Source organism: Penicillium manginii (assembly GCF_028828005.1).
Source record: "Penicillium manginii strain IBT 31320 chromosome Unknown utg000009l:1.0-3297300.0:1.0-3298630.0, whole genome shotgun sequence".
NCBI classification, from domain to species: domain Eukaryota; kingdom Fungi; phylum Ascomycota; class Eurotiomycetes; order Eurotiales; family Aspergillaceae; genus Penicillium; species Penicillium manginii.
The window spans coordinates 918462-936769 of record NW_026643110.1 but is presented as its reverse complement, the minus strand read 5'-3'; the positions used below and the strand labels follow the sequence as shown (position 1 = coordinate 936769).

General features: G+C 51.1%; 8 protein-coding genes across 8 annotated transcripts; 5 read left to right on the top strand and 3 right to left on the bottom strand.

Annotated features, from left to right (window-relative positions):
* Positions 1–37: 37 nt before the first annotated feature.
* N7533_012120 (putative APSES transcription factor (MbpA)) lies at positions 38–2646 on the top strand (the record flags this gene model as incomplete). The annotated part of the gene is made up of 3 exons (XM_057108770.1): positions 38–154; positions 221–1910; positions 1967–2646. 3 exons carry the CDS (start codon positions 38–40, stop codon positions 2644–2646), a joined length of 2487 nt encoding a protein of 828 aa, XP_056953871.1.
* A 721-nt stretch (positions 2647–3367) lies between these two features.
* N7533_012119 (Glycoside hydrolase superfamily) lies at positions 3368–6163 on the top strand (the record flags this gene model as incomplete). Its single annotated transcript, XM_057108769.1, has 1 exon — positions 3368–6163. The coding sequence occupies one exon, from the start codon at positions 3368–3370 to the stop codon at positions 6161–6163; it is 2796 nt and encodes a 931-aa protein (XP_056953870.1).
* A 204-nt stretch (positions 6164–6367) lies between these two features.
* N7533_012118 (DUF890 domain protein) lies at positions 6368–8161 on the bottom strand (the record flags this gene model as incomplete). The annotated part of the gene is made up of 9 exons (XM_057108768.1): positions 6368–6835; positions 6898–7252; positions 7303–7432; positions 7486–7559; positions 7616–7714; positions 7763–7773; positions 7830–7905; positions 7969–8016; positions 8082–8161. The coding sequence occupies 9 exons, from the start codon at positions 8159–8161 to the stop codon at positions 6368–6370; spliced, it is 1341 nt and encodes a 446-aa protein (XP_056953869.1).
* Positions 8162–8440: 279 nt separating this feature from the next.
* N7533_012117 (uncharacterized protein) lies at positions 8441–10988 on the top strand (the record flags this gene model as incomplete). The annotated part of the gene is made up of 6 exons (XM_057108767.1): positions 8441–8462; positions 8546–8608; positions 8664–9262; positions 9320–9553; positions 9579–10832; positions 10896–10988. The coding sequence occupies 6 exons, from the start codon at positions 8441–8443 to the stop codon at positions 10986–10988; spliced, it is 2265 nt and encodes a 754-aa protein (XP_056953868.1).
* Positions 10989–11776: 788 nt separating this feature from the next.
* On the top strand, positions 11777–13297 carry N7533_012116 (L-fuconate dehydratase; the record flags this gene model as incomplete). The annotated part of the gene is made up of 3 exons (XM_057108766.1): positions 11777–11821; positions 11893–11997; positions 12089–13297. 3 exons carry the CDS (start codon positions 11777–11779, stop codon positions 13295–13297), a joined length of 1359 nt encoding a protein of 452 aa, XP_056953867.1.
* A 386-nt stretch (positions 13298–13683) lies between these two features.
* tim21 lies at positions 13684–14492 on the bottom strand (the record flags this gene model as incomplete). Its single annotated transcript, XM_057108765.1, has 3 exons — positions 13684–13869; positions 13928–13982; positions 14041–14492. The coding sequence occupies 3 exons, from the start codon at positions 14490–14492 to the stop codon at positions 13684–13686; spliced, it is 693 nt and encodes a 230-aa protein (XP_056953866.1).
* Positions 14493–14818: 326 nt separating this feature from the next.
* N7533_012114 (ADP-ribosylation factor GTPase-activating protein) lies at positions 14819–16600 on the top strand (the record flags this gene model as incomplete). Its single annotated transcript, XM_057108764.1, has 6 exons — positions 14819–14884; positions 14966–15101; positions 15179–15362; positions 15433–16127; positions 16179–16496; positions 16572–16600. The coding sequence occupies 6 exons, from the start codon at positions 14819–14821 to the stop codon at positions 16598–16600; spliced, it is 1428 nt and encodes a 475-aa protein (XP_056953865.1).
* A 668-nt stretch (positions 16601–17268) lies between these two features.
* N7533_012113 (uncharacterized protein) lies at positions 17269–17775 on the bottom strand (the record flags this gene model as incomplete). The annotated part of the gene is made up of 1 exon (XM_057108763.1): positions 17269–17775. The coding sequence occupies one exon, from the start codon at positions 17773–17775 to the stop codon at positions 17269–17271; it is 507 nt and encodes a 168-aa protein (XP_056953864.1).
* Between the last annotated feature and the right edge of the window lie 533 nt (positions 17776–18308).

Genomic DNA, 18308 nt, shown 5'->3' with positions numbered 1-18308 from the left:
CCCTCGCCCTACTCCCACAGCGCCGCAGTGTTCACAAATGTCCTTCAATATGTCAAACGGTGTCTCTCGCGGTAGCTTTAGAGGATACGACAGTCAGAATGATTACGGGTCGAATATGTCGTACCAGGAGGAATATAAGCCGCAGATCTATCGCGTTCGTCGTTTCGATCAATTATTTTCCTCCCATGTGCCCTCTCAACTGACAGTGTCAAATCTCTAGGCGGTCTACTCCAATGTTTCTGTTTATGAGCTGGAAGTCAATGGAGTTGCGGTTATGAAGCGTCGGTCCGATTCCTGGCTGAATGCCACTCAGATCCTCAAGGTAGCTGGTGTGGCCAAAGCTCGACGAACAAAAACTCTGGAAAAGGAAATTGCGGCCGGCGAGCACGAGAAGGTTCAAGGTGGATATGGAAAATACCAAGGGACATGGGTGAACTACCAAAGGGGTGTGGAGTTATGCCGAGAGTACAACGTCGAAGATATGCTGCGGCCCTTGCTCGAGTACGATATGGGCCCCGACGGCCCCGGCGCCCCTTCACAAGGAACACTAGACACGCCCACCAAAGAACAGGCCATGGCTGCACAGCGGAAACGAATGTATAATGGCGCGGAGAACCGAAGCATGTCGCAGCCACAGCAGGGAACATTCTTCCAGAACATCTCACGCACAGCCGCAACAGCTGTCAACGCGATCAGTAAAGCCCGATTCGATTCTCCAGGCACCAATAGCCGTCGCCCCAGCGTGATTCGCAAGCCTTCGCAATCCCAATCCCAATCACAGTCGCAATCACAGTCGCAGTCGCAGTCACAACAGATGAGCAGTCAAGAGTCCGGTATGGCCTTCAGCAGTCAACAGAGCATGTATATGTCCGATAGCGGATTCAGCAGTCTACAAAATCGTTACCACGCACATGATGACAACGATGACTTCATTGAGCCCCCTCGCAAACGTGTTCGCTCTGAATCGCATCATGGTTTGCAGTCGATCGGCTTACATCGAGAACCATCCAACCTATCCATGCATGAACCCACCCCGACCGAGCCTAATGACTCCTTCTACCAAGACATGGACTTTGCGCCCCCACCGCCCATTGATGATGGCCAGAAGCGTGGTGCCGAATCTATGGCCCCTGCTTCGGATCCGGAAGGCTTCCAGAAGCAAAGGCTGATCATGACTCTTTTCCTTGACAAACGTATCAAGGACTTTTCCAATCACCCTGCCTTGATGCAGCTGAGCGGTGAAGATCTTGAGATCCCACTTGACGAATATCGAAACAATGCTCTTCACTGGGCCGCAATGCTGGCGCGCATGCCACTGGTAAACGCGCTTGTAGCGAAAGGTGCAAGTGTTTCTCGAGTGAATCTGGCGGGTGAAACTGCTTTACAGAAGTCAGTGGGAACTCGCAACAACTTAGATTACCGAAGTTTCCCCCGTTTATTACAAGTACTCGCACCGACAATCGATATGGTCGATTACAGCGGACGAACGATTCTGCACCACATTGCCGTCATGGCGGCGACTGGTGGCGGCGGTCATGTCTCTGCCAAACACTATCTTGAGTCTTTGCTGGAGTTCATAGTTCGGCATGGGGGAATCATCGCACCTACTAATGGTGTACAAAATGGGACTTCTGGCAACGATGTCATTTCTCTGGGCCGGTTTATTTCTGAGATTGTGAATCTCCGCGATGACCAAGGTGATACCGCTTTGAACCTGGCAGGTCGTGCACGCTCCGTATTAGTTCCACAGCTTCTCGAAGTCGGCGCTGATCCTCATATTCCTAATCATACCGGGTTGCGACCTGCAGATTATGGAGTTGGCGTTGATATGGTCGATGGAAACTCACAATCACAAAAGGGAGATACTTTTATTGACCAATTATCCAAATCCAAAAAAGAAATTCTCGAAGGTAAGGTGCTCTCAATACTCAGGATCTTTTTACTCACGGCTAACTTTGATTATTAGCGGCAATGTCACAAATCAGCACAATGGTCGAGGAGGCACTCGGAGGTATTGACCGAGATCTGGCTGCAAGCTTGAGCCAAAAACAAGAGAAGTTCGATCACTGGCACTCCAAGATTCGCGAGTCTGCCAAGGCTCGCCAGATAGAGCAAAAACAACTGGATGGATTGAAACTGAAATCGTCTAACCGGGTGGAAGTCGACCGGCGTATCAAAAACCTGGAGCGGTCTTCCGAGGGCTTGTTGGCTTCGTTGAAGGGTACACAGGGCTTTGACCCTTCACGAATCGTCGTTGTTGGCAACGCCGACAAGGATTGTGGAGTGGATCTTGACGCTTTTGATCAAGTTTTCGCAGATAGCTTTGATGCCTCTTCTGGGTTTTCTAAGGAGCAAATTGCCTTCCTGGCAAATCTCTCATCATCAGATGTACTCGAGCACCGACTGAAATGCTACGGGGGTTTCAACGCTGGGCTCACAGCGGAAGTTGATGGTCTCAAGGCAAAGAATGCTGTCTTGGGCCAGAACTACCGTCGCATGGTGATGGCGTGTACTGGGTGGAGTGCGGAGAAAGTGGATGAAGCGGCGGAGGGATTGACACAATGTGTCAAGGAGTTGAACGACAACCCCGTCCCAGAGGATGAGGCAATTGAGATCCTGATGCGGGATCGCGGACAGGACTGGTAATAAATCGGCCATCTATTTTCCTTTTCTATATTGTCTTCTCTCTCTCTGTGTGTGTGCACCTGAGCGTTCGGGCGGGTTATGAATGGCGTTGATTGCATTTCATTTGTACGATACAAATACCCGGGAGGTCGTCGGCTGTTGTCGATTTGCATCTGTTGTATCTTTCTCTGAATACACATTATTTCTATGTACCATCTGACAGGGACCAGTCCAGTTCTCTGGGTCCTTTGCTAGTAGGACCTATAGGCTAATTATATTGATTTTAACCGGGGTAGCCTACAATACCACTCGATCTACCTGAGTGGGAATGGTGCCTCCACGTCCGACGAGTGCTTGCAACGAGAAGGCTTCAATCGGATTCCGAGGGGGCATGCGCGGGTACTCAGTGAGTGTCGTCTTACTATGTTATTAGAATTGAAAAATATTATGGGGATAATCTAATCATCCACTGTTCTCATCTTTATCCACGTTGGTTATTGCATTAAATGCAACTGAAGATGTTGAAATGGGGTGGATGTGGCAATATACTTTTATACTTCAAATATGTAAGGATAAACCTCAGATCCACGCACTTTCCCCTCTATACACACGCTATCGATAAAGAAAAATCGAAAAAGATCGCGGGGTTTCCATTCGCACTTTCGAGAAGACCCCGCGGAGACCTCAAGTTGTGCCGGATTTCTTTTTCCTCGATCGAACATCTTGGTAACAAAAGTTCGACATGAGCGAGTCCCCCCTCCCCTCCACGCTGAACAGCGTCTTTGACGCACCTCTCAAAGACCAATATGATCCTGTCCACCTTACCTCCGACAACATTGTCCCAATTCTCGAGCTACCGCTAGCAAAGAAGCTCCTGGGCCATGAGACCTCCGATAACGATGCCGTTGCAAAAGTCGCCAGTGACGAAATTTCCTATACCGCATTTGTCGCCGACCAAACCCGCGCCGCTCTTCAATCTCCCGTTGATGGACTCACCTCGGAACAAACAAAATCGCAAATCCTGCATATCGGCCTGGCAGCACTATTCGCCTTCCTCCAGTCCAATGTCACCGGCCCTCCTCTAGAGTTCAGCTCGTCCAATACTGTTTTCCCCGCTGCCCTCCGAGCCGATATCGCTATCACCCGCAGTGTTCGAAGCAAGATCATTCGCGACTGGTCTGTCGATGGAGAAGCAGCCTACAAGTTGACGCCAAACCCGGAGCTCTTCTCAGTCGCCAAGGGATTGCTTGCAGGTGCCGAACTCGATGGGTCCATCGCAGCAAAGACTGCGCGAATGCGCGTCAACTTCCTCCACCAAAAGATGCTTTCCGAGGTTACAAGCACATTGCAGGAGGCCATCTACAAGGACACGGAACAACTCGCCAAGTCTGATTTGAACTCCGAAGAACAGAGTCGTTATCTCTTAGAGCGCGCTATTATTCACACTCACCACGGATCTGATGGCAAGGCACGAGCGGATATTGATGGGGCATCCAAAATCCGGAATTTTGAATTCGCCCTAACTGGACAAATGGGAAAGCGAACCAAGTTCCAAGAGCGCGACACTAGCCAGCTTGTGATTCTGGCAAAGAGTGCCGATGCGACGCCCAATTCTACCAACACCTCTGGTCCCAAGAAGCTGGATCTGGATGATGATACCCTCCTCGAAGCTATCTCCTTCGCTGATAAAAAGTCCGGAACAGTCCAGGAGGACCTTTCTCCTGCTCTCCAATCAGTGGACCCTAATGACCAACCTATTCTCAACCCCGTGGACTCTGCCATTCTGCTTGCTATGGCCTCCGCAATCACCAACACTGCCCCGGAGAACGGATTGACCCGGGAAGAAACCCAGCCATACGCTACCAGAGTGCTGGAAGGCGGAAGCTCCAACTGGCAAATTTATACCGAGGCTTTGCTTCTCCGCAGTAGAGTGGAAGGCTACCGAGCCCGTACTGTTGAGCGAGCTGTTCTACAGATGCAAGCGCTTGTTGATCAAGTCCTCGCGGATACAGCTACTAGTGATTCGGTCGCCCAACAACCGTCATCGGATCCAACAACATTCCTTCCACGTCCTGAAAAGGACGAGTCTGCCCCAGCTGCTAGTCGACTTGAGTATATCTGGATTATGAACTTCTCAACGCGATGGAAGTTGGAGGCTGAGCTTGCTAAACGCTGGGTCGAGCTGGGTGGTCTCCGCACTGCTCTTGAAATTTACGAGAGACTTCAGATGTGGGCCGAAGTAGCCCTTTGTTATGCAGCCACTGAGCGGGAAGAGAAGGGCAAGACTATGGTGCGCCGTCAATTATACGAGGCCAAAGGTGAAGATGAGAATGACGAGAATGAGCTCTTCGAGGGTCCCGAGCGGTCACCTTTACCTGCCGATGCGCCACGCCTTTTCTGTATCCTGGGAGATATCAGCAAGGATGAGAAGATGTATGAGCGCGCTTGGGAAATCTCCAACCAACGCTATTCTCGTGCCCAACGATCCTTGGCTCGCCACTACCTGGCCCTCACACCACCAGCGCTCGAGAAGGCCGAAGAAGCCTACAGTAAGAGTTTGCAAATCAATCGCCTTAACCACAGCTCCTGGTTCGCCTATGGATGTGTTCAACTCGAACTCCAAAAGTGGCAAGATGCCGCAGCCTCCTTCACCCGTTGCGTGCAACTAGACGATACCGACGGAGAGGCCTACAGTAACCTCGCAGCGGCGATCATGCGCCAACCAGAACCGGAGCCAACAACCGAAGTCACAATCGACGAAACCACAGGCGAAGAAATCAAACTCGAAGCTGACCCCTACAAGCGCGCACGTGAGGCCCTAGCCGCTCTTCAACGCGCTGCCCAACTCAAGAACACCGACGCTCGAATCTGGGACAATGTCCTCACAGTAGCAGCCTCAATTCCGCCTCCCTCGACACCATTCCGCGACGTCGTCACCGCGCAAAAGAAAGTAATTGAAATCCTCGGTACCAAGAAGGGCGAAAAGTGTATCGATGGCCCGATCCTGGCTATGCTGGTCGACTTTCTAACCACGGCTTTCGATTACGAATCCCTTCACATTCAATCGGATTCCGGTCCTGTTTTCCGAACTGGTACTATCCCGGGCCAAATCCTCTCTCTTATTGACGATAATGTTGTCCCGCTCATCACCCACTCTGCTTCGCTCTGGCTCCTCGTTTCCCGCGTCGAGATGTTCCGCAATAGACCCAGCCGCGCACTGGATGTTCGCGAGAAGGCTTGGCGCGCTACTGTCGCTACTTGTGCGCAAGGTGCATTCCAGATGGGCGACGAGAAACCATGGTTGGAGGTTGTTCGTGCCACAGAGAAACTTGTTCGCGAGGGATACTCGCGATATGGACCGATGGATCGGGAAGGCCAAGAAGGCGCTGATGGGGAGACTGAGATGGTTGCTCCTGATTGGAGATTCAAGGCGCGGAGTGCTATCAGAGGAATCTTAGGCAAGGGCAAGGACTTCTGGGAAGACTCTGAGGGATGGACAAGGCTGAAGGAGTTGCAGAGCGAAGTCACTGGCAACTAAGTGCGTAGTCGTACGCTACCTGCAAAATTAAATTCAGAAATACATTTGATAGCATTAGAATTTTGATGATTGGTTCCACAAGGCTAGGCTCTGTCCATCCAATTTACTAGTACCTACTAAAGTATTCATGTTTGGTGTTTATGGGTCCATAATAAAAGGTTGGAGATGTAGTATTTCCAAAATTGTAATGGGACGAAATTGTTTTCAACCTATCTTCTCAGCTTCGTGTGGTTTGCTAGATTCTAGCTTCCTTTTCAGCATCCCACAGAAGCTTTCAAACAGCACACTATCCATACCCTGGATCCAGTGTATCACAATCTGTACCTCGTTCTCATTCGAAGAACCCGACTGGTCCCGAACAAGCTTGGCCACGACACGAACGCCCAAAGCAACCTCATCTGGAACAGAATCAACTTTGGAAGAAGAACCGTCTTGTCCGGCCAATTTCATCTGCTTCCGACGCGCTTGTCTTGACCAAACATTCTCAGCCGCAAATCCCACGCCCGCGCTGCGAGATTGGTCCCATTTCCAGAACCAACGAAGTGACTCTAGCTCTTTGTCTATCGATTTTGTCGCATTATCAATGGAGATTTCGCTCGGGAGCGTGAAGTTGTAGTCAGCAGGGAAAGGTAGTAGATGTTTAGGGAATCCAGGTATCCCCCTAGCCACACTCTGCAAATTGTTAGAAGCGAGAACCCGTGAAGTAACCAGTAAAGCAGAAGTGGATGCCATACCATAGAAGGACGACGATCTCCCCAAGACCAAGCCAAAGCCCAACGTTTCGTTTTACTCCCTTGCACGAATTCCGTTACGGCATAATTGTGATTACCATGTTTGATGAGTGCTTCCACGAGAACGGAAACACTGCTCAGTTTTCCAAGCATGGAAGTGTACCATTGGATGCGATCTCGAAGGTTCAGACTCTCATCGATCATTTTGGTGACAAATGCGACTTCTCCGCCCTTTGTGACCATTTCCACGTCGGCGCCTGTGCAGACTGATGAGGGTTGCTGCGATTTACTTTCTGATGACTGGGCCATTTCTTCACGTGATGTGTAGAATGGGGGATTGCACATGGTGAAATCGAGGCTTTGATCTTGTTAGATGATGATGTTTGGATCCATTTAAGATATTCATACCTCTTTTGCTCGAGCTTGTCCAGTGGGAAGAGGTCGTCCTTGGGGTCCGTCTTGATGACTCGAATGCGCGACTCGAGCTGGTTTCTTTTCACATTCTCTTGTGCAGTCCGTGTATTATTCTCATCAATGTCTAAAAATAAAGATTTAGTACTGTATCAATACCAGAGAGAGCGGGTTTAGTACCGGTGGCCAAAAATTCCCAGGAAGATCTGGTTTTGCATCCGAGCAACGGGTAGATGCTGCAACATCCCGTTCCACTTGAGACGATTAGATGAGTCCAAGTTGCGGCTTCGAGTTCAGGTATCAAACATACAGGTCAAGACCTACGACTTTCTTTCCAGTGTCCTCTGCGATATTCGATGTCTTTGATGTCGATTCGACAATATCGTGTAACCAGAGTATGTAATTCAACCTGGGACGTTTAGATCATGTTCGTCTGAGCGAATGGAATTACCCATACCTATTTGGAACCTGCATATATTCTTCGTTGGCTCAATTCCCTAGAATTTCGTGCACATTATACGTACCGGTGGACAGAGTCGATCCTCTGGCAACTTCACATCGAGCCCAAAGTCCTGTTTGAGCAGGCTGATCGTCAATTGTCTGTAGTTTGGTAAGCCTGTGGCTCAAACTAAAAACGTATATCTCAAAGAACCATAATCTTACCTCACTGCATTTGAATCATTGAAGTCCAGTTGGCCATTTGGTTTCAAGCTAAGAGTGATGAGGTTGCATCAGATTGCGTCCGATCTTTGGAAGATAGAATGCTCAAAACTTACTATTGAGCAAAGTCCTTTGATTGCAAGGACAATGCGGCGAAATCGACATCATTTTTATACAAATCTCGGAAAGAGGCCATGGTTGAGATGTCAGGATGTAGTACAAGTACAAGTCCAAGTCTTCTGCTGGAGAAGGCGGCTCCGTGCAACCCGCGCCAAGAGTTACCGCACGGGCCTTCCTCAAACCCGCAACCTTCAACTTTCTTTGCCCGCAACGCGAAGCTGAGCATCGCGACGTGGCTCTACAGGATAGAAGTCGAAACTCCACCTTATTCTGAGGTTTAAGGGAATTGCGATCCAGCAGGTCACTTCCAAAGAAAAGAAAAGACTTGGGCTACCCTGGCTTAAGCGCCGGCAACATGTACAATCCCTACCAACAACGTGAGTACCTCTTCTCAATCATCAACCCCAATCTCGCAAGCCCTGCACTCGCCTAGAGCCTTCAATGCCGACTTTACTCTTAGCTCCTGGTCTATATGGCCGAGCCCCCGAATATGGCGCATACCCTTCTGCACCCCCGGGAATGGGTAAGTTTCAAAAGACCACCTCACGCGCAAAAGCTTCATTGCTGACTGGCTCTAGCACCACCTCCAGGCATGGCCGCGCCCGGTACTGGTGCCCCTCCAGGTATGCAACAATCGAATGTCCAACAACCTGGTCGCCCCGGAGGCTTCCCGGCCAATTTCCAACCGCCCCCGAACATGCCGAACATCAACTTCTCCGCACCAGTCATTCGTTTAGGTACCTCGGGTCCCGCAAAGCCTACAGCGCCAGAGTCTGGTCGTGAGCGTGGACCTGAGGGTCCAGGTCGGCGCGCAGGTCTCGGATCGACAAGTAATGACAACCCGCGCCACCATGGCCGCGACTCCATGATGCAGCTCCAGCCGCCGACCCGGGATGAAATTGTGCGCACATTGTTTGTCGGAGGCATTACGGAGGGTGTTGGTGGTGATGATGGTATTGAACGAATTCTTCAATCGGCGGGTAAGCTGCGCCGTTGGATCCGTGCCACGGATGCCGATGAAAAGCCCTGTCGCTTTGGTTTCGCCGAATTCGAGGATCCCGATAGCCTGGAGATTGCTGTGGAGGTATTGAAGGACATTGAAGTTCCTGTGAAGCGCCAGGATCCTAGCACTGGCGATGACAAGGAGGAGAAGGAGGTTGAAAAGAGCACCCTCTTGGTATGTATACGCTCTTCGGTTTCATTGTTTGAGACTTTTTCTAACACTATCTACTAGGTCGTTGTTGATGAGAGTACTATGACCTATCTAGAGCAGTTCGTTGCTAGCCGTGGTGAGCGGGACCCCCAGGAACTTCAGAAGCGCCTCGATACTGCACGCAGCGACCTGAAGAATGTCTTGTCCGGCCTCTTCCACCCGGCTACTCCGACCCAAAAGGAAGACATCTCGACTCTCGACAGGGAAGGTGACAGCGAAATGAAAGACGCCGAAGGTCCCAAGGATGGCGAGGTCGTCACCATTCCCATCACTGCGGAAGATGAACTGGCTGATATCCCCCCCCGAGATGCGCGAAAATGTCGCCAAGGAGATTGCAGCCTTCCGCGAGCGAAGCAATCGTCGTGATATTGAACGATTGAAGCGCGAGGAAGAAATCGAGGCAATGGAGCGTGCCCGGAACTCGGGCTCGCGGCACAGTCGTCTCGCTTCTCCTCCAGCCTCGGCTCCTAGTGGTCCTGCTGGTGGCGCAAATGGTATCCCCCTGGGTGCACGTGAGCGCGGAATGCCCAACGCCCCAGCAGGCCCGAAGGGATTCGGCGTACAGATTCCGAAGGATTACCAGAAGGGTGTCTCGTTTGTTAACGGCGGCATGAACGGAGGCGGAGCCTATAATGATCGAGAGGACGAGGACACCGACGCCAGTGACGAGGAGCTTGAGCGTCGTCGTCAAGATAAGCGCAAGGCTGAGCAAGAGAAGCAATTCCTCGATCAGGAGCGCCGCTGGCTCAACCGCGAGCGAAGTCGCACGGCCGCTTTGGAGCGCGAAACGAAGCGAGACAAAGAGGAAGACGGCAAGCTCCAGGCTCTTCATGACGAGGCAGATGAGAGGCTTAAGGAGTGGAATGACGATACGGAGGCCATCCGCAAGGCCACTGAATATTACGCAGATCGCGGCGCGTGGCTTCGTAGTCGGGCTGCGTTCCGTGCTCGTGAGATTAGCATCGATGAAGCTGATCGAGCTGCGGAGGAGCGCGAACTTGCTCGCTCCGCTCAGCAACAAGAGCAGGCCCGTGGAGCCGCCGACGACTTCCTCGCACGCCAGGCACAGGAGCTCGAGGCCCGCGCCCCGGCCCCTCGCGAAGAGCCTCAACGCTTCAAGCTTTCCCTTGGCGCAGCTGCGCAGAAGGCCCAGGCCGCAACCAGCCGTCGCACAGTTGCCGAAGTCGAGGGCTTGCTGGAAGACGAGGAAGAGCCCGCCAACACTGTTCGCCGTCCTCTTATTCCCATCAAGTTCGATTCCGCTGCCGAGGCTGCTGGTCTGTCGGACGAGGAACGAGCCCAGGCTGCGCGCCAACTTGCTGCAGAAATCCCGGCCAACAAGGAGGGTCTTTGGAAGTGGGAGGTGAAGTGGGAATTCGTGGACAATGCCGTGATAAGCGACCAGATCAAGCCTTTCGTGGAGAAAAAGATCGTCGAATATCTTGGCGTGCAGGAGCAAATGCTGGTAGACGTTGTGGAGGAGCACATCCGGCAACGCGGATCTCCACAGGATCTCGTGGAGCAGTTAGAGGAGGTAAGATCATCCACTCTGTTTAATAACCCCCGAGAAATGGCATTGCTAACAACAATTTTGTAGGCATTGGACGAGGAGGCCGAGGTACTTGTGCGCAAACTTTGGCGTATGATCATCTTCTTCTCGGAGAGCGAGAAGCGTGGCTTGTCGGCCTAAGAGCTGCTTCACAGAGCTTCGAGCTGATTAGAAGAGACACTGAGATTTCATATTCCCATAAGGCATTTTTTAAGCAGATCATATTGATAGGAATGCTCTACCTTTCCTTGCAATTAATTACGATGGAGTTTGTATGCCCAGGTGTACATCGATAAATATCCATGAAGTCTAAAGTTCTATCAACCTCATACTACTAGTAGTACTACGATATAAATATCTAATGCCTGGCTCTACTGAGTTCCTACTAGTAGTAATAAGCTTATCTACTGGCAGTCAATCTCACAGACAACCTCCTAATTTAGCCAGACCAAGGTAATGGATATCCGAAGGGATAATTAGTAATTAATGGAAATAGAATATCCGGTCCCCGCGTCCGGAGTTACCCCGATTCCCCAGCCGAGATTGTGATTGGTGGAAAAAGATTCTCCATCAACCAGATACTTCGATTGGACTAAACCCCCATCAAAATGGAGGCAACTGGGGCAAATCGAGGGGTGACGAGGGGAATTGTGGTCGCGCGCGTGGGGTGACAGCACTTTATATACAGGCCACGACTCGCAAATTTCTCCCGGCTCACTTTTTTAATATTTCCATTATACCCCGTCGTTTTCTTGATCATCTTCTGCTTCCAGTTTATTTCTCTGGTCGATTTTTCCCCGGAAATACTCCCCGCATTTCTACTTTCCCCTACATCACTTGCCCTTTTTGGAATTGCAATTGCACAGCAAAGCACTGCCGCGCGCAATTGAGTTCAATCCAGCTATTTTACTTGCTGAATCTCAGTCAAAATGGTCAAGATCACTGGCTTCACCACACGGGATGTGCGGTTCCCCGTAAGTTCTCTCTCGCGCAGATTACTGCCCTTGGAATTTCTTGCCAGGCTTTCGCTGACCACAGTGTACAGACCTCCCTCGACAAGACTGGCTCTGATGCCATGAACGCAGCTGGCGATTACTCTTCCGCCTACTGTATCCTCAACACAGACTCCGACTTCAGCGGACACGGCATGGTACGACCCTCCCAGTTCAAGACCCCACTCAATTTCGGTTTCATCGGAGCAACCCCGCAAAGACACTAGCTAACTCACCCTCCCTACACAGACATTCACCATTGGTCGTGGAAACGAGATCGTCTGCGCCGCCATCTCCCTTGTTACCCCGCTCATCGTTGGCAAGGATCTCGATGAGCTTACTGCTGACTGGGGTAAGACATGGCGCTACCTGGTTTCCGACAGCCAGCTGCGCTGGATCGGCCCTGAGAAGGGTGTCATTCACCTGGCCCTTGGAGCTGTCGTTAACGCTCTTTGGGATCTGTGGGCCAAGACCCTGGGCAAGCCTGTCTGGCGCATTGTTGCCGATATGAGCCCTGAGGAGTTCGTGCGTTGCATTGACTTCCGTTACATCACTGATGCTATCACCCCCGAAGAGGCCATTGCTCTGCTGAAGGAGGTTGAGGGCGGAAAGCAAGACCGTATCCGCGAGGCTGAGGCTAGCCAGGCTGTGCCTGCTTACACTACTAGTGCTGGCTGGTTGGGATACGGCGAGGAGAAGCTGAAGACCCTCTTGGACCAGAGTGTTGCTCAGGGATACAAGCACTTCAAGCTGAAGGTCGGCGCTAGCTTGGAGGATGACAAGAAGCGATTGCGTATCGCTCGTGAGGCTATTGGTTACGACCGTGGCAACATCCTCATGGTCGATGCCAACCAGGTTTGGTCCGTCCCTGAGGCTATCACTTGGATGCAGGAGCTGGCTGAGTTCAAGCCTTGGTTCATTGAGGAGCCTACCTCCCCCGACGACATCCTCGGCCACGCCGCTATTAAGAAGGCTCTTGAGAACACCCCCCACGGCACCATCGGCGTTGCTACCGGAGAGATGTGCCAGAACCGCGTCATCTTCAAGCAGCTTCTGCAAGCCGGTGCTCTCACCGTCTTGCAGGCTGATGCTTGCCGTGTTGGCGGTGTCAACGAGGTGCTGGCAATCCTCCTGCTGGCTCGCAAGTTCGGTGTCCCCATTGTGCCTCACTCTGGTGGTGTCGGTCTCCCTGAATACACTCAGCACTTGAGTACGATCGATTACGTCGTTGTCAGCGGCAAGAAGAGTGTCCTGGAGTATGTGGACCACCTGCACGAGCACTTCGTGCACCCCTCCAGCGTCAAGAACGGTTACTACGTCACTCCCCTGGAGCCCGGCTACAGTGTCGAGATGAAGGCCGAGAGCATGGATGCGTTTGCATTCCCCGGTGAGGAGGGTAAGAGTTGGTGGCGGTCAGCGGAGGCGAAGGACATTCTGGAGGGACCTCGCGTGGTATAGATTAAAATGACTTTTTCTTAATGTCTTTACGTGTATTCATGTCAATAGTTTTTATTTCAAAATATTCAGCTTCAGTCTTTTGCTTCTGGTAGGGTATTTCATTTGTTCGCCTTTAGGTTATTTGGCAGACTGCACCATGGTTGTGGTATATAATATAATACATCAATGAGGCTAGAACCATCGTCTGAGTGGGATTCTCAGGACTCAGCCATAAAAGTACAGAGAGCATCGCTGCGATGACAGGCGCTGGATCACGGACGATACTAAGAAATAGATGTTTACAATCGCATCTTCCCCGTCAATGCTCAATTTTAGCGCCGAGTCATCCGATCATTCATATGGGGAATGAGAGTAGAACAAAGCCGAGAAAATTCAGTATGTATGGCTCAGCGCCATTGGATACCAAAGAGTTTTAGGGAGCTGGCCACACTGGGTCTCTCCGATGCCTTCTCCAAGATAATGCGTGAGTGACCCTTGACATCCAGGGCGAGGAGTTGATATTCCCACTCAGTCTTGTCCAAGTGCTTGATCATGTGTACGACGACGACGCCAGAGTTGAGGGGTCCTTCCACCTAAAGAATACAGTCAGAATAATAGTCTCAGAACGAGAGCTGGAGTCTTAGTTCTCACATGAAAGTTCATACGGAGATGCTCCCGTCCTAATCGATCCTTCTCCTCGGTAGTGCTGTACCAATCTATCAGCGACGGAGTTTCAACATGTATAAGCAGTTCAAGCGACTTACGCAATAGGTCTGTTTCGTTGCCATCGGCTTGACGTATTCTCGCCAAATGCCCTGATTTCTCTCCGATCTCCAAGAAGCTTTGTGCACCGAGAATCTTCCTTGATACGATCGACTGCCTTCTCAAATTGCCAGGTTCGGCTATTTGGCGAGACAATCTCGGTCCAGAAAAGGTAGAAGACACCACCAGTGAGGACCGCACCAGCGATCACAACCATAAAGTTTACGGACTGTTGAGTCGCACGCGACACCTTTTCCCTGCCACTGAGCTCACCCCACTCGTATCTTCCATCGTCCGACAGCACCGTGATGTTCCTCCTCTTCGGTCGAGGTCCAGAGCCTAGATCGCTTTGGGTGGCATAGAGCCGTGTGAGTTCGGTACGGGTTGAGGAGCGCAGAGCGGCAGACACATTGGCCGAGGCCCTTGGGAGGGCACGCAAATATTGAGGATTCATGTTGGACGTGCGTTCAATAGCCAGAGCAAGACCGTAAGGTATGCCCAAGATGCGGCGCAGTCCCAAATGCCGCAGTCGATAACGACCGATAGCGAGGGCTCACGTGCTTGTGAAAGTTACAATACGGTAATTTTGCAAGGCTGGTGTGGCGTAATACTGGCACTCAGTACGCATTCGGCGCCACCGCCAGATTGCAAATTACACCCAGGCACAGAGTCCAGTCCAGTCCAACTCCGACCACGTTCGTCCTTCGCCATTCCTCCCCAAGTCTCGGCTTCTTTTTTTTACACTGCTGGACATCTTCTCCCCTCCCCCTCCAGTTCACTATGAGTGCCTCCAAGGCGCAGTCTCAAAAGATCTTTGAGAAGCTGAAGTTGAAGCCCGCAAACAAGGTGCGCACACCACCCCGCCATCCCCGGTGCGGCCCTCGTGTTATTCGGAGCATTGGTCACTAATATGATCCTGGCGAGTAGGTCTGCTTCGACTGCAACTCTAAGAATCCCACCTGGTCATCAGTCCCACTCGGAATCTATCTGTGCCTCGACTGCTCGGCTCACCATCGCAACCTCGGTGTCCACATCTCCTTTGTTCGTTCGACCAACCTCGACCGTATGTATTTCGTGATCTTCGCCCCCTTCGACCCAGCCGCGCCTCGCCCTCGAAATTGACTAACACATGCGATTCAGAATGGCAATGGGAACAGCTCCGAGTGATGAAAGTTGGCGGAAATGAGTCGGCGACCAAATACTTCCAGTCGCACGGTGGATCTGCGGCGCTGGCGAGCAAGGATCCCAAGGTCAAGTATACCTCCAATGCGGCTGTGAAGTACAAGGAAGAGCTCAAGAGACGCGCTGCGGCGGATGCGCAACAGTCAGTATACCCATTCGAATGAACATTGGACAACCTCGAATCCTGGTGTTGATGGTTATTGTTGATCTAGGTTTCCCAGTGGGGAGGTAGTCATTACCGACTTGCCCGCCGGGACTCCCTCCGATGGCTCAAACACCCCTGCTGAGGCAGATGACGATTTCTTCTCTTCTTGGGATAAGCCCTCCATCAAGCGCCCGAGCAACCCCCCATCCCGCACTGGAACGCCACCTGTCGTGAGCCGAACCGGATCCCCTTTCCTGAACGCCGGCGCAAATGGATCTCGCTCAAAATCCCCCTTGTCCGCGTCCGAAGAGAAGGTTTCCTCTCCCGCTCCGACTGCCATTCGTCCTACCTCCTCTACTCGAAAGATCTCTTCGACAGCCGGTGCTAAGAAGGGTGGCGTTCTGGGAGCCAAGAAGGCGCCCAAGCTCGGAGCGAAGAAGGTGGTCGCTAGTGACATTGATTTCGACGAGGCGGAGCGTAAGGCCAAAGAGGAGGCCGAACGCATCGAGAAGCTTGGTTACGACCCGGAAGCTGAGCAGGCTGAGGCCGATGCGAAGGCCAAAGCTGCTACTGCGGCCGTTCCCATTGCTTCTCCCGCCCCTATCAGCCCAAGCCAAAGCAAGACCCACGAGCGCAACTCTAGTGACGTTGAGCGACTTGGTATGGGTATGAACAGACTTGGATTTGGCCAAGTGTCTAAGCCCGCGGCCCCCAAGAAGCTTGGCTTTGGTGCTGTTGGTGCTGCCAAGTCCCCTATGAACGGTATTTATTTCTTATCCCAACCCTCCCAGTCAGCAGCTAATATTTCCACAGAGGAGGAGCTTGCTGAGACCCGGACACGCTTCGGCACCCAGAAGGGTATCTCCTCCGATGAATACTTCGGTCGCGAGCGCTTCGACCCCAACGCCCAAGCCGAGGCTAAGCAGCGACTGCAAGACTTTGGCGGCGCGACGTCGATTTCCAGCAATGCTTACTTCGGCCGGCCCGAGGATGAGCTCCCTGCGATGGATGACGGTTATGGTGATCTCGAGAACGCGGCCAAGGACTTTGTCCGTCGCTTCGGAATCACTGCTGGCGACGACCTCGAGAACCTGTCTCACATCGTTGGCGAGGGAGCTACCAAGCTTCAAGGTCAGTTTTTCTAGAGTTTTTTTCAGTATATACAGAGTATTCGGAACGTTTGTGCGCTGACCGTGCTGAGCATAGGTGCCATTCGCAACTACCTGAACAACTAAATGCCATGACTACATATTATTGTCATATCAAATACCTACTTAGCAAGCCTACTATTGATCCCCCTTCTTGTGATGTGTGACGTATACTTTTGGCCCTCCCAGCACCTCGCTATCAACCACAGTCTCATTCTTGTCCATTCGCCTAAAAAGACCACCGCCATGGAAATTTAGTTATTGGAGATCCTCTACTCGAGTGATGGTGGATGCTCAAGAACCTTATTTATCATTTCTTTTTCCTGCCTTGTCTCGTTTTCGCCATACCACACGGATGAATGCAAGACCTTATTCCCTTTGTCACTTCCTATGTTTTTTTCTTAGTATGATTTCGAACCAGTCGCAAAATAAACGGATAAGCTTTGCATCTATTTGATTTGGAGCAAGTGGAACCATGTGAAGTGCATGAATCGGAATAACAACTTGAAATTGAGAAAACTTTAGACTACTACCCCGATGCTATTCCCAACCTTGTATGCCAGTGGGAAGTCCAGTAGTATATCCGTCACCTTCTCTAGCAACTTGGCCATCAACCTTGGAATACAAGTAGATATCGCAGCTATAGCCCTCTCAAAAAAGGGATCATCATGTTGTTCACTAAGCCTAAGGCTTCGAGAAGTAAGCGTTCGACATATCCAGCAAATGAGACGGAGTTTTACTCTCAAGCCGACTCCTCATTCCGGATACCAAAATTTTATCTCCTGCCTCTCCATCGGGGATGGTTCAAAGCCTCGAAAGCTAACGCAGCATGAGCACTCCACTGTACAATGGCCTACGCCTCTCTCATAAGATTCCGTAGCACGAAGTGCACAGCAGCCACAGCCACGGCTACAGCACCCATTTCGACCCGCACAGTCTGCAACCAGCTCTTTACGCATGTACCATTTAGGATCCTTGCGGTTGTCTTCATAGTTGCGCTTCAGTGGGTTGGCAGGAAGCATGGATTCTGCTTCGTAGAGCTTGCGTGACAATTCGCTCGCTTCAGGTAGAAGCTTGTAAAGCTCGGAATGAAATTCCTTGACCAGTTTCTCGTTGGGGCTCTTCAAGTTGCCAGTGGTCGTGCAGGAACTCTCGAGTTTTCTTTTGATTCGTTCCTGCCACTGTGAGTGCATACGGAGCTCGTGTTCAGCGATAATGATATCAACAAGTATCCCCCGGGCGTGTTTGTGAGCACAAGGCATGTGGCCATATTGAAGTCGGTACACGTTTGAGACCTTGTAAGGATTAGCGTAGTGACTTACGGTATAGAATCTTCCACGTCAGAAAAACCCATGGTCGTCGAAGAATTCTTTCAGCGTCATTTAGATAAAAGCTGATCGACTGATCGAAGACAGGTAGTGGATTTAAAAAAAAGCGTAACACAAGTGTGACAGATGCAACTGAGATAAAGTCTCTACACAGTTTGGAAGGGGAAAGGTACTACTATTAGAAGTGTCCGAGTCTTGATGAAAAATCATTGGCCCTGCGCGCCGCATCTCAAAATGGAAGCCGCCGTTGGGAATAGTAACAGTCATCCACGGATCAGACAATAATTACGTAGTTAAAGTCATCAATCTCGTAAGTATAAGGAAACTCAAAGTGCATAATTATCAGCTGCTACAATAATAACATAATTTGAAGCATCAAGAATACTAGTTTTCTATTCCCTGGCCTCGTACTCGTATTGAGGCCGAGTCCTTTAACTAGATACCCCATCTCAATTTGGACAAACGTT